This window comes from Lithobates pipiens, unplaced genomic scaffold (genome assembly GCF_037356315.1).
Source record: "Lithobates pipiens isolate NorthernLeopardFrog02 unplaced genomic scaffold, aLitPip1_a1.2 Scaffold_13, whole genome shotgun sequence".
NCBI classification, from domain to species: domain Eukaryota; kingdom Metazoa; phylum Chordata; class Amphibia; order Anura; family Ranidae; genus Lithobates; species Lithobates pipiens.
The window spans coordinates 273,637,187-273,653,046 of NW_027507718.1; the positions used below are offsets into that span (position 1 = coordinate 273,637,187).

Below are 15,860 nucleotides of genomic sequence, written 5' to 3' on the forward strand. Positions count from 1 at the left end.
ATTTTGGATTTGTTTAAGAGCAATACATCCGAATCTCCGAATAAGGACAATTTTGTCCGAATTTTGATTTGGAATGAAATGAACCACATGTCTATGACCAAATACTTTAGACAAAATAGAGCAAATAAGGGAAGTTCATTGCTAGGATTTACATATACTTTATCTGTCACCTTTTTTAATATACTTATGTGACATATTGCCCACATAGATCACAATAAAGTTGGCCACACTTGGCTTGAAATTGTCCAATTCCTGCTAAATTCCACTGTGAATTGCTTTTCAGAGGGGTGCTTGTGTAAACAAGCCCTTAGGAGCCAATTTACAAAACAATTTAAGACAATAACATTTGTGAAGATTCACTTTAATCATACAATCATGTCAAATATTATTTGTTTTTTTCATATGATTTGGATAATTGAAGTGATTATTCAAACAACTGTGGGAATATTCTCAAATCCTTTAGTAAATCAACCACCAATTGTACATTCTCTGTACAGTCTTCTAGGAGACTAGGTTGTATGTATGTAATCAACCTTTTATCTACAAAAATATGTAGTGCAATGACCTGCTTAAATAGTCAATTTAGTTTATTTCCAGTCAGAGATGCCCCCATACAACATAGACACAGGTATATCTAAAGGAATTGTACAATTAGCTTGTAAGTGTATGATCAACTAAAGATACACAGGGCAACTCCTAAAAATGAACACTTAAATGCATATCTAAACCCCTCAATTTAATGGTTTAAAAAAACGGTTATATTCCTGGCATGTCGGAAATGCTAACTGTCCCATTTGCTTGTGCCCTCAACCAAACTGTCAGACCATCAAATGGTTGGTGTCATAACTGATCACATGTGCAGCACTATGGCAGTTGCAGATCAAACAGAAGCTAACATGGCAGCTTCCTTGGCTGCAAAGGACAGGAGGGTTTAGTTCCACTTTAAGTGTAGAAGTAGAGAATACATACAAATGTGTACCTCTAATGCTGACCACATATTGGCCAATTCTGGGGCTATTTTTAATTAACCAATCTATCAGCTTTAAATAAAAAGATATAAATTATGTGATTGAATAGTCTATTGTAGGGATCTCAAACTGGCGGGCCTCCAGCTGTTTGGGAAACTACAAGTCCCATGAGGCATTGCAAGGCTGACAGTTACAAGCATGAGTCCCACAGGCAGAGGCATGATGGGACTTGTAGTTTTGCAACAGCTGGAGGGCCGCCAGTTTGAGACCCCTGGTCTATAGCAGTCTCAAAGCCTAATCCTCCTAAATCTCTTTCTGGTTTGGAAAAAAGAATTGCTTTTAGGCTGACATTATAGCAGCTTTCATACTGTGATTGGTCGGTTGCTCAAAACTAAAATTTCCCAGGGTATAGTTAGCATAGGGATGTTAAAGTAGAGCAGCATGCATCACTTTGAAGTTTAATGTAAGTATCAGGCCAAATTTTATAAACCTGTCTCACTGTGTCACATGATCCCCATCCATTTAACAAAGCCATGTCCTTTTAATCATGTGATGCCTAATGGAGATGTCATCATACCACCCATATAGAATATAAAACACGTATTCCCCGCTAAATAAACACCTTTTTATTTTAACATATGCATGTATATATTTACTTTTTACTTTTCAGCTTCAGACCACTTACTTCTGGAATCAGTTGAAAGATTGCATTTGAAAACAAAGATCCAATGGCCAGTCCAATAAAGTATGTCAATATCTTTGGGAAGTAAGGCTTCTGTACAAAGGGGGTTATAAATAAGCCAACTACTGTCGTCAGATTGATAATTGTAACAGACAGAATGCTGAATCCCCAAACTAAAAGAAAAAAGTTCAGTTATTCAATATCATTGAATGATTCATAATAAATAAAATAAATGATAATATTAGACTAAAGCTGTATTGACCTTTATGTTATATATGCAACCCACATCTTGTTGCCTTAGACTGCATTCACATCTACTGATTCTTGCCGCTGAGATTGACAGTTTTGTAGGAATAGCTGCGCCCATAAAGTGCCCGTAAAGTGCAATGACTGGCTGTCAGCGGCTGCAGCTATTTGTGACTGTTCGCACAGCCAGTGATTATCTGCCGTGATCGTGGCTCGACGCCAACAGTCACAAATAGCTGTGGCCACGCACGGCTGACAATGCCAGCCATGGAAATCAGTAGATTTTTGTCGCTGGGATTCGCAGCATGACTAAGCATCCTTGCCAAAGTAGCCTTATCTTACCAAAATTAGGGAAGGGAAAAAGTGCATTTTAGAAGAGCAATCTTTATTTGTCGGCCTGGTAACAACCTAAAGATGATGTGGAGAAAATATATGACTAGATACAAATAATACTAAAATACTAGTAACTCCAGTGTGCATTCAACAGGAGATATAAACAGAAGAGATATTTTCTTTGTGATATCATGTCTTGTGTGAACTCAAAAAGTATTTTATTGTCTATGTTTTGATGTTCTGGAGAAAACAAAAAAAGTCCTAGGTATAAATTGTAGGCTGCTACACCAAGATGCCAGGTCTTTCTGAAAGACGAACTGCCATAATTTCCCTGTACTGTCAATGTTACCCACTCTATGCTAAAATTCCAATTGACTCATCACTATGACTGATTGGCCAATAGTAATGTGCAGGAGGCAGGAAGGCGTGGAAAGCTTAAGAAAGGAGCGCGGCTGTTCACGCACATTAACCAAATGCATATAGGATATATACTGTTTTAGTTTTTGCACCTTTCGCTTGTATAAAAAGGAGTGGAAAGCTTCCACACTAGCAAGAGCTGCTGGTCATAAGGGCAGGCTTTTGAACTCTTTTGCAGGTATTAGCACCCTTAATCTCTTAGGGCCTATTTACACTTGCTTCGGCTTCAACAAGGCTTCAACAAGGCTTCGGATAGGCTTTGTTAAAGCTCCCTAAATGCTAGTCAAAGCTCCTGTCACTAAATAAAATGGTTACTTTACAGTCCTGTATACACCTACTTTTGCTTTGCTTTGCTTTGCTTTGGCTTCACTTCAAAAATTATACCCCATGTAGCTTCAGTGGTGCTTCCAAGCGTCTTCAAAGCCTCCATAGAAGTCTATGGCAAAGCTTGGTTGAAGCCCCACTGAAGCGTCACCGAAGCCCCACCGAAAGCCCTATCGAAGCTCCACCGAAGCCTCATCAAAGCCCCACGAAGCCTCATCGAAACACCAAGCAAAAGCTAGGTGAAAACAGGACTTTGGCTGGTGTTCAGAGAGCTTTAACAAAGCGTGTCCAGAGCCATGTTTTGAAGCAAGTGTAAACTAGCCTTTAGTGACTGAGGGTAAAACAAAAAATTCTACCCAAATTATGCTGGCCATGAGGAAGGAATAAAACATTTCCGAAACGCGTTGGGTTTTGGGTTCAGCTGTGAACACCTTGAAGCCTGTTGGGTCATGACTCCATCTTGACTGGTTCGGTGCTACAGCTTACCGCATGAATTGGGGGCTTGTTTTGTATATTTGTATTTATTGGAGTATAACATGCACTTTTTCCCCCTGAAAATAGGGGGAAAATCACGGTTGCATGTTATATGCCAATAGTGTACCTCGGAGGGGAAAGAGGGGGTGAGCGCCGCCGGAATTCACAGAGTTTTCAACTCCTGTTTACTCTTCCACTCAGCTCTCACTCAGCTCTCACTCGGCTCTCACATCACACACACATTCCCACCTGCCACCAGCACTGGACCAGTGTTCTGTCTATCACAGGAGCTGGTCCAATGCTGATGGCGGAAGCGGGACTGTGTGTGAGAGCCGAGTGAGACCCGAGTAAACAGAAGATGGCGGTTCTGTGATTTCCCACACGGTTCCTGCACAAAAATGCTAGCCAAGACATTTGACCCCGACCTTGACCTTTGACTATTACCTTGACCCTAAGGCCCAGTTCACACCATATGCAGTTCAGTGCCTTTTATTTCTGCATCAAAAATTAATGGATAGAAGGTTATATGGTTTTCAATGGCATAGTTCATACCAGTGCAGTAAGTTCGAGTGCATTTCAGTTCTAGAAAAAAAAGTAGAACACCTGCTGTTTTATGCAGTGAACTGTACTGGAACGTGGCAAAATGCATCAAAAATGCACCGGAACACTCCAAAAGTGCACTGTAACACAACTGTCCTTATTTAAGGTGAAAAAAAAAAGCATCAAAAACACGCATGCAGTAAAGCATCTGGAACACTTTCGGACTGCTTTTCTATGGTGTGAACTAACACTAACCATGTCAAACCTTGATCTGGTTCTTTTTCTTTCTTTATTTTTTCTTTATTTTTTTTATTCTTTATTTTTTTATTTTTTGTTTTACACACTTTTGTTTGTTTAGGCCTCATGCACACTGGACGTTATAAAAACGCTAGTAACGTTAGCTTTAGAAAGCTGTAGCTGTATAATGAGTTTTGCAGCATTTTTGCAGTAGGGTTTTTTAGCTGTAGCATTTATCTAGCCTTTTTAGCAAAACTATACTCCCACAAAGGCTTATTGCTCAAAAACACTGATAAACACTGAATAGTTGCGTTTTTCAGCATTTTTAAGCTTTTATCAGATTTGGAGAGTTTTTACAGCTGAAAAACTCTGCTTAAAACCCACTAGTTCTGTTTTTTTTCCAGACAGATAATGCCCCTGCCAAAAATTGCTTATTACAACCTATGTGTGCATGGACACATAGGATAACATGATGGGGAGTTTACTGGCTGCAGACAAAAATGCCTGAAGCCAAAAACAGCAGCTGTAAAAACGTCCAGTGTTCATGAGGCCTTAGATCTTGCATGCCTACAAGATACAATGTATCTTTTTGTTAATTTGGAAGAGGAAGTAAACACAGGGGTGGGCTCACAGTGCCAACGATCAGGTAACCCGGAATCAGGAGGCCCGGGTCCCGATCATTAGTACGGTCAGCACAATCCCGCAAGCTGTGGTAGCTATACGTCGGCTCCTTTAAGCTGGATAGCAGGCGCCCGCTGCACTCAGGGGGTACCGATGCTCATGACCAGCAATCTCGATGACCGCCAGCCACGAGCGATCGCGGGAATGAGAGGCAGAACAGGGACGTGTGTAAACACACAAATTCCTGTTCTGTTCTGAGAGGAGATTCAGATTGTGAGTTCCTAATAGCTAGGAACCACAATCTGTCATCTCCTATAGTCAGTCCCCTCCCCCTACAGTTAGAACACACAGTCAGGGAACACAGTTATCCCCTTGATCGCCCCCTAGTGTTAACCCCTTCCCTGCCAGTGACATTTATACAGTAATCAGTGCATTTTTATAGCACTGATCGCTGTATAATTGTCAATCGTCCCAGATATGTGTCAAAAGTGTCCGATATATCCGCTATAATGTTGCAGTCACAATAAAAATCACAGATTGCCGCCCTTACTAGTAAAAAAAATAATAATAATAAAAATGCCATAAATCTATCCCCTATTTTGTAGATGCTATAACTTTTGCGCAAACCAATCTTATTGAGATTTTTTACCAAAAATATGTAGAAGAATACATAGCAGCTTAAACTGAGAAAAAAATGTGCTTTTTAAAAAAAAAAAAATTATTATAGCAAAAATACAAAATATTGTTTTTTTTCAAAATTGTCGCTCTTTTTTTGTTTATAGCGCAAAAAATAAAAATCACAGAGATGATCAAATGATGTCAAGTTTTTTTGGGTACAGCATCGCACAACCGCTCAATTGTCAGTTAAAGCAACGCAGTGCCGTATCGCAAAAAGTACTCTGGTCATTGAGCAGCCAAATCTTCCAGGGTTGAAGAGGTTAATTACTAAGTTCACTAATCCTTCTAAATTCCCTCTAAATGCTTTGAACTTGCCTTGACTGTTATCTGAATTTATAGACAACATTTGGATATTATGATAGGCTCTGATTACTGAGCCTTGCACTTGCCACCTAACCAAATGCAGACTTGTAATATATTCATGGAAATCCATGTGACAATGCCACACCATTAGCATCATTGAAAAATAAATAATTTCAGTTAATGTGATACAATAGTCCTTATAAACATGTGCAATTTGTTTCATTCCAAATTAGTTTTTTTACCAATTTCGAGAAATTCCTTAATTTGGAAATATCCAAATTAACGAACCCCATTTAACTAATTTTTCCAAATACTCGTAAATTTGAATATTCGAAAATTCGTAAATCTGAAAATTTGAAAATCTGAAATAATACCTATCATATAATAACTTAACTATTACTTACTATTATTATTATAATAATTAATATAAATTATAGGTATTGGAATTTTAGGAGTGGTGGAGTGGAGGTTTAGGAGATATTTGCAGCACCTACAGGTATAGCTTAATATAGGCTTACCTGTAGGTAAAAGTGGCTGTACAGGGTGTACAACCACTTTAAATTATAGGTATTGGAATTTCCTTTCAAATTTCAAAATTTTAGCTTCACATTGGATAGGGAAAAAGAAAAAAAATTACATATTTTTATATTCCACGGTACAATACTGGGCTGACGGGAGTTTCTATTTACAACTGCCTTAAAAACTCCACTGTAACTTAAGATTCTCAGAGAGAAGCTTCTGTAAATGGAAGCAACTTTGATGCCAAATACTAGACTAGTAACAAAATACATCATAATAGTAGATTGCAGTATGTGGCTTGGAAAACAGCTATTAAAAGCGTGTCATGTTAAGTGAAAATAAGTAACCGTGACTACACAAAATGAGTCTTCTGTACACTCAACACTTCTGAAATGCTGATACGGGCACTTCTAGGAATAAAAGCTTAAAAAAAAAGTAATGGTATTAGCCATACTGGACTCAGATAGTGCAGTCTTGGCAGCGACACATGCTGCACCTGGTAACCCACACTATATGTCAGAGACATTTGGCACATTGGAAAAAATGCAATGAATCTTGAAATACAAGTGTATTTACACTGTACTTTATAACTGATTTCATAAATTACACAGAAGTCTATGCTGATTTCATTGGTTTTACTATAGTTCATCTTGATTACTATACAATTAGTGACATAAATATTATAATTACTATCATATAAAACTCAATCAATATATCAAATGCTTTATTTAACATAAAAAAATTACTAATTGCAGACCAAGTAATACTTTATGAGTAGCACATACAGTACAAATAACATTTAGCACAGTTGTACATAATATACAGTGTATAGCTGTACCACAAAGTTCTATAACAATATAATTACAGCAGAAAATGGATTAGCAAAGTAAAATGGAAAACTAGATAATCACTGTCATACAAAACCCCTTCCCACCCAGCCCAGGCAACCTTTTTAGTGGATCTTTACACCCAGGGTGGCATAGCCTTCCCAATCAGATGACCACTGTGACTGGCTTTCATAGTGGACACATTGAGAGCCCGCCTCACCGGTTACCAATCATCACTGGAGACAATGGGGTCAAAATAGCACTTACGGTAAATCAGTTTTGAAAGTGCAATTCACTAAGAATTTTGCGTTAAATAACTAATGTAGTTTGTTCAAATGTGTGGTAATTATCGCACATTTTCATGCTGCAATTTACCGCATTAAACTGGTTGCTAAGGAGCGGGCTGTGAAGTCGGCTGCCGCATCCTTAACAACAGATGACTCATCGGCTCCCCTGCCCCAAAGCACCCTCTCATGTTGAGGGCATGTGGCCTGGTATGGTTGGGGGGGGGTCTGGTTTGAATTTTGGAAGGGACCCCACACCATTTTTTTTTTATTATTATTTTGGCGTGATGTTCCCCTTAAATTCCATACCAGACCCCAAGGGCCTGGTATGCATTGGGGGGACCCCACGCTGTTATTTTTCCATAATTTTTAATTGCTGGCATGTTTTCTTTTACATTTATCTGTCAGCGGGGAACCCTCTGATGGCTGATGAGTCATCTGTTGTTAACCACTTAAGGACCGAGCCTCTTTCCGAGATTTGGTGTTTACAAGTTAAAGACTTAGAACCCCCAAATATTGTATATTTTTTCTAACACCCTAGAGAATAAAATGGTGTTCATTGCAATACTTTCTGTCACACCGTATTTGCGCAATGGCCTTACAAGCTCACTTTTTTGGAAAAAATACACTTTTTTGAATTAAAAAATAAGACAACAGTAAAGCTAGCCCAATTTGTTTTTATATTGTGAAAGATAATGTTACGCCGAGTAAATTGATACCCAAGATGTCACGTTTCAAAATTGTGCCCACGCATGGAATGGCGACAAACTTTTACCCTTAAAAATATCCATGGGCAATGTTTAAAAAATTCTACAGGTTGCAAGTTTTTAGTTGCAGAGGAGGTCTAGAGCTAGAACTATTGCTCTCGCTCTCACAATCGTGGCGATACCTCACATGTGTGGTTTGAACACCGTTTTCATATGCATGCGCTGCTCATGTATGCGTTCGCTTCTGCGCGAGAGCTCGGCGGAATGGGGCGTGTCACTTTTATTCCTATTACAAGGGATGTAAACATCCCTTGTTATAGAAAAAAAGCATGACAGGACCTCTTGAATATGAGATCTGGGGTCAAAAATAAAATAAATAAATAAATAAATAAAATAAAAAATTAAAATTAAATTTCATTAAAATATCTTCCCCTCCCTCGTCTCCATACCTAACATGACACAGGACCCAATTTCCTCCACAACTGCCGGCTCCAGTAAGCTGCGGAGGGCACCAGAGTGCGGTGGGAGGGGGGACCCCTCTCCCACTGCCAATAAAAGTGATCTTGCAGCAATTCTGCTGCAGAGACCACTTTTATCTGAAAGCAAACCGCCTGCTGAAGAAGAAGATACCAGGGTTATGGTAGCTAGCTGCTGCCATAACAACAATATCCCTCTTCAAAATACCGTCATATAACGACGGCGGGAGGTCTGTGAATGCCATGAATGCCAACCTGTACTGTGACATACTGAAGCAGAGTATGATCTCCTCCCTACGGAGACTTGGCCACAGGGCACTACTCCAACATGATAACAACCCCAAACACCTCCAGGAGGACCACTGCCTTGCTAAAGAAGTTGAGGATAAAGGTGGTGGACTGTCCAAGCATGTCTCACTCTCCAGACCTAAACCCTATTGAGCATCTGTGGGGCATCCTCAAATGGAAGGTGGAGGAGCGCAAGGTCTCTACCATCCACCAGCTCTGTGATGTCGTCGTGGAGGAGTGGAAGATGACTCCAGTGGCAACCTGTGAAGCTCTGGTGAATTCCATGCCCAAGAGGGTTAAGGCAGTGTTGGAAAATAATGATGGCCACACAAAATATTGACACTTTGGACATTTTCACTTAGGAGTGTACTCACTTTTGTTGCCAGGGATTTAGACATTAATTGCTGTGTGTTGAGTTATTTTGAGGGGACAGCAAATGTACACTGTTATACAAGCTGTACACTCACTACTTTACATTGTAGCAAAGTGTCATTTCATCAGTGTTGTCACATGAAAAGATATAATAAAATATTTACAAAAATGTAAGGAGTGTACTCATTTTTGTGAGAGACTGTATGTTTTATGTGAGAGGCAATAGGTTAAGAAGTACATTACCAAATAAGTATTTTTTTTAAACTAGTCTGACTAATCTGTGTTTACATCAAACATCAGGGTTAGGGGAAAAGTCTCAGGTCTGCAACATCCCATATTGTCATCCTTGATTGTATAGTGTTAAAAGATAAACTGCAGGCCAAGTATATTTTCTAGTTTTGGGTAGACGTGGGTTTTCGGTGCCACCTGTGCCATCTTGTTGGTGGAGTTTTATCACCTTCCATCCCATTGACTGTTGTCACTGTTGCCACTGGGTCAGAAAATTAAGGAAAGCTAAATTCCTTATAGCTAACCAGAGGAATATAGGTAGAGAGACTACCCCCCCCCCCGACTTTTCCCCCAATTTTTATCAGCATTTGTATATATCAACAGGGTTTCCACCCCGGAAAGCTGTCCTGAGAGTTTGCAGCTGTAAGCTATTCCTTTAGCCAAAAAATTTATCATTCAGCTTTGTGTTTCACCTGACTTAGCAATAACATTTTACAAGACCATGTTATATGATCGAATCGAATTATGTTCAATTTAACATGTGTTGTAAGGTAATTCATACCTGGACTCTAGCAGTATAAAGTACAGCAATAAATCTTCAAAGGTTTAAGCTTAAGACTGAGTTCAGACTATTGTGAATTGGATGTGGATTTCTCCACATTCAATTCTCAAAGCAGGAGATTGTGACTGGCTCTCTATGGAGCCGGTTCACACATCTCCGCAGCAGGTCGGGTGCAAATTTGCACAGGAGTCCTGTATGTCTTTTGGCCCATTTCAGGTCCGAATTCATCCATAAATTTGGTCTGAAATAAGACCTGAAACAGTGAACAGGGACACACCGGACCCCTGTTGTGAGCTGCTGCATTCTCCAGTATGAACCCAGCCTTAAGAAACTGTGATATGGATCGATTTTATGAATGTATGTGATCTCTAGCACATATATATACTATTATCTCACCTTCACTTAAAGTGGTTTTAAAGGCTGAAGGCGTTTTTTTTTTTTTTTTTTCAAATATAATTTTATTAAACACCAACAAAGGAAAGGAATCCCAGCAATACATAGTGAATAAACAAAAGAACAGACATATAATTAACAGCTTGACACCCAAAACACCAGATGTTTATCCAGGAGCATTAAAATAAGTAGTGTTACATATAGGATGAGGAAACCTGCTGGCAACAAATAGGCAGCTGGGTATTCTAAGCTTCGATGGTAGCCGGCCTCCCTCCCCACATTTTCCATTTTCCGGTGAATGTAGCTAGAAAGCGGGTGAGAACAGAAAGGGAAAAGAGGAAGAGAAAGAAAGGAAAAGAAAAAGAAAAGAAGAGGGGGAGGAGGAGTAGAGAGGGGGGTTGGAAAGGGAAGAGGTTGGGGCATGCTGACAGCAGCCAGGGCGCGGACGAGCACCACATTACCAAGAACGGCTGAAGGCGTTTAACCCTAATGCATCGATCCAGCACTGTGCCCAAGAGCTGTTCACACTGATGTGAATTGGATGTGGGTTTCCCCAAATTCGGGCCCGATTCACCCCTGAAACGGAGAACAGGACTCCTGCTGTGAGCCGCGTCCACACACAGTGTGAACCCAGCCTTAAAGTGATTGCAAATGTTTTATTTATGAAATACCAAAGAGAAGCCTTGGTCCTCCTGTTCCAGGGTCCCCCCCCCCCAATGCTCTTGGCTCTCCCCCCCTTGCCAGGTGTGTACTCACTCCTGAGCCTTACTCTGTGTGTTCACAAGATCCACAGAGTGGGGCTCAGCCCTTGGCCCCTCCACACTGCTTAATGGCTCCCATTGCTCTCTGAGGAGGAACAGAGCAGAGAGAGCCAAAGTGAAAGCAGAAGTGTGATCTCTAGACAACTCTTCTGCTTTAACATAGTTACATAGTTAGTCAGGTCCTCCAGACTGAAACTCACCAGCCCAGCCGGCTGAGTCTCAGGAGATCTCCAAGATGTGCTGACCTGCTCCGGCAGTCCTCTCTCCTTGCTCTGGTGCCTCTAGGAAGGGCTTCCTCTGACAACCACCTCAGCACTCCATCTCCAACTTACACCCAACTCCCCCCTTCCCTCTTGGCATGGCCCATACCTTTTTATGAGGTGGCCTTCCCACTGCCAGCCTTTTACTGGGGATTTGCTGAGGTCCTCATAAATATTCCAAGCAGCTCCTCCTAGCCTTCACCCACTATATCTAGAACATTTTCCAATGTCCCAGAAAACAGGGGGAGGTACCAGAGAGGCTGCTAGTATGAGTCATCCAGCCCTCAGTCACTAAACCCTCACCCAGATTCCCTGCTCAGGCTTGGCCATGAGCCAAACTTAAATTTTCCTGCACCAACAGCTATAATAACAACCGAGCACTCTAGAGGGTACTACACCACAATTGATCCAGAGGAAGGAAAAATGCCTTAAGCTCATTCCTGATCCCACGAAGGCAATCAAATATTGCCTGGATCAATATTTCCTGCTGTTTTTACCTATAAATGCTAATATTCAGTTATGTTTTGTTCATTTAGGAATGCATCCAATTCTTTTTAAAACAATCTACTTTCAAACCATACCACTTTTGCTCAAGCATAAAGATATACAAAAGCTGAATAAGCAAAGCAAAAACGTTGTATAACTATGACAAAGCTCTATCCCCTAAGGAACAAAGGGGGCTACATTACCAAATATCAGATATCAGGTATAATTTGGCATGCCTTCTTCATACAGGCCTAGACTGCATGTCCCAGACATCTCATTACTCAAATTTGGCTCTAGAATCAGGAATGGTATACCCTTGTGCTTTGTCTACGGTGGACAAAATTCATTACCTACTAATCTCCAACACAACCTACTGTGGTTGTGTGGGGCGAAATACAGAAAAAATTGTCACTTTCTCCTTATATCTTCAGATAATTACTTATACATGGTAACCCTATGTTTCTTCAAACAGTAATTTGCACTGCTGAGCCACCACTTCTTACACTATCTACAATGTTCTGATTATGCTAAATCTTTCTGCCTGGACAAGACTAAAATATTCAATCTCTCCCTAATTGACCGCCTGATTCAAGAACAGTCTTTGCCCTTGTACACACGGTCGGAGATTCCGACGGAATGTGTCTGATCGGACCATATTGTCAGATAATCCGACTGTGTGTGGTCTCCATCGGACTGTTTCCGTCAGAATATCCGACGGACCAAGTTTTCCAACGTGTCTATAAAATTTTTTGACAACATGCTCCGATCAGACATACTCCGATCATGTGTAGCCTACTCCGACGGACAAAGTGCCACGCATGCTCAGAACAAATTCCTAGACCAAAGCTATTGGCTACTAGCATGAACGTAGTCCCATCGTAACAAAATAAAGTCATCACGTTATGTACAATCGGATTTTCCGATAACTTTGTCCGACCGTGTGTATGCAACAGTTTCGGACAAAATCCGTCGGACAAAATCCAATGGATTTGGTTGTCAGAATGTCCGATCGTGTGTACAAGGGCTTATTCTATCTCAAACATCTACCAACCACTTACCTCATACTTTACAAAGTCACTTGCGTCATCCTCTGGCTCCAACTGGAGTAAGGACTTTCCAGATGACACACTTGCCAATAAACTTATTGGAGGATATAATAAAGTACAGAAGTTGGTCACTAAAAAAACTGGAGAAAGTCGCAATTCAAATTATTCTATTGAGTCTTCATCCCATTTCTATCAGCAAAAAACAAGCCTCAGCTATCTACTTGTTCTTTGTGTGGCTCCTCTAGGCCTGCCCTCATTCATCATTTCTGGAAATGCCCAAAAATCTCCAACTTTTGGGACTATGTGACAAACTCATCTATGAAATTACTCATTGCTCTGTGCCCAAAAATCCTTAGCTATTTGGATATAGTTAATATTAAATTATAGTGTAGCGCTATATAAAAAAGAAGAAAAATAGCCTATTTAAACTACTTAGTGATATAACAATATTATATAAGTGTCAAAATTAAATAACACTCAGTGATGCTTCTCAGACTGCACCACACTTGCATAAAATCGTGAAAAAATAATGAACTGAAGAAATCAAATGATGTGAAAAAGTCCAAAATATACGAGAAAAAGTCTATTGATTACGTCTTTTGAGGACGAAACGCGTCGGGACTCCTACTGCAGCTCTATTTTTTATATGATATAAGCGCTTAATTCATTGGATACATGTAAGTTCATTACTTATTTTATTAAAAAAAAATTTAAACGGATTTACACTATTGTGGTCCTCATTTTCCTCCTGTATGAGTTCCATAATGTGCGTTGGAGTTTAAAGCGGAAGATTTCCCATCGTTTGAGTACTTGGTTGAAAATTCCCTGGAGAGTCACTTATGGTGGAGAGCTCTATATAAGAGTATTTAGAAGCCTGATTGATCCTTCGAATATATATTCGCTTGGATCCATTCAATTTGGTAAGCTTACATCCTATTTGGTGATGGAAATGCCACAGGGTGCCTGCATGTGGTCCTCATAAGAAGAAGGTGGATGGTTCTTTCCCTCTCACGTGTGGATTGGATTTAATTTAATCAATAGACTTTTTCTCGTATATTTTGGACTTTTTCACATCATTTGATTTCTTCAGTTCATTATTTTTTCACGATTTTATGCAAGTGTGGTGCAGTCTGAGAAGCATCACTGAGTGTTATTTAATTTTGACACTTATATAATATTGTTATATCACTAAGTAGTTTAAATAGGCTATTTTTCTTCTTTTTTATATAGCGCTACACTATAATTTAATATTTGGTATTTTGTTCACTATTTTATCCTTGTGATCGTGTTAGCAGCTTCTTTTTGTATATAATTTTGCCGTAGGCTTTTTGGGGATAGCGCAGTGTTGATTGTCATCGACAGCTTTTGGATACACATTATTTGGATATAGTTCACCAGTCAAGCACTCTACCTGTAAGCATTCTAGAAGATTTCTCCAATACCCGCAATGCATCTATCTTTGCCTATTGGTTGCTTGCAGATTCAAACTTGGACTTCCTCCAAAGTGCCAACTATCTCTGATGTTAAAAATCTGATAAAAGTTCTAATGTACAAGGAGAAGCTTGATAAGGAGTTGCAAAACATTATTCCAATTATATGTTTTGTCTTCAAATGGATTTTTACCTTGCCAGACGCAGAAAAATCCACTCTTACGTCCTCTTTTGATTCACAGAATTGTGTGATCAAGCCCCTCCTGAAGCATCATAAAAATGGTTATCTCTCCCACTGCATTTAAAAGCAAAATTGGTCATGCACTAGTGATACTACAAATCCTACTCCCATGTCTGTTTCTGAGTTTAAAAAAAAGATGCAGTCTTACATTTTCCCAATTGTCTCTTTATTAGTTGGTGTTTTTGTTTTAAACTGCCCTTCTTACCCCCCCCCCCCCCCCCCTGCAGTTGGCATTTTATTTTAGCTGCTTCTGTTTTAGTTTGGGCCTCTTAGGGTTCCCGCCGACTCCTTTTTGGCAACCCCCAGGAACCTACCATCCATGCTTTTCTACCTTTTGGGAAAGTCACTTAAATCTTTGTAATCTCTGGGCGTTTAAGAGCCCTATACAGTTGTGATCTTGGTATTGTACTGATGATGTATTATGTTCACCTGTCTTTTGAATTGGTCCTCAATATATCACTGTTCTTTTCCTATATAAAGCTCAAAAAAAGTATTTAAAAGAAAAACAATCCACTGAGTTGGTAAGAACTAGACATGTGCACACTGAAATATTTTGTTTCGGAATTTTGGTTTCATCCGAAAAATAAATTTATTTAGTTATTCCTGAAATTCCTTTTAATTTTCTCCTCAATAAACTACATTCTCTTGGCCTCCGGGATTCTTCTCTATCCTGGTTCTCTGCCTATCTATCACAGCGCTCCTTCAGTGTCACCTACAACTCTGTCTCCTCTCTTTCTGTGGGGGTCCCCCAAGGCTCTGTTCTTGGGCCCCTTCTCTTCCCTATCTACATCTCCTCCCTTGGTCACTTGGTAATGGCTTCCAATACCACTTATACGCCGATGACACCCAAATCTATCTGTCTACTCCTCACCTCACTCCTTCAGTCTCCTCTCTCATTACTAGCTTTCTAACTGACATATCAGCATGGATGTCACACCACCTCCTTAAACAAAATCTCTCTAAAACTGAGCTATTAATATTACCCCCTGCACATGTCCCCCTCTATGACGTTTCCATCAAAATCAACAATGCAACCATCAGGCCCTTCCCTCGTGCCAGGGTACTAGGTGTAATCCTAGACTCTGACTTGTCATTTCAGACCCAAGTCCAATCGTTGCCAAAAGTTTGTAGAATTCGACAGTAACATAGTCAGTAAC

The 15,860-nt window shown here is 40.0% G+C and overlaps 1 protein-coding gene across 1 annotated transcript in view; it reads right to left on the reverse strand.

Annotated features, from left to right (window-relative positions):
* Window positions 1-15,860, reverse strand: part of SLC39A8 (solute carrier family 39 member 8) — a 77,636-nt gene that overhangs the window by 22,317 nt on the left and 39,459 nt on the right. Inside the window, exon 4 of the mRNA XM_077476633.1 lies at window positions 1,654-1,823. Within this exon, the coding sequence (XP_077332759.1) occupies window positions 1,654-1,823 (170 nt within the window). The remainder of the gene's footprint in view (window positions 1-1,653; window positions 1,824-15,860) is intronic.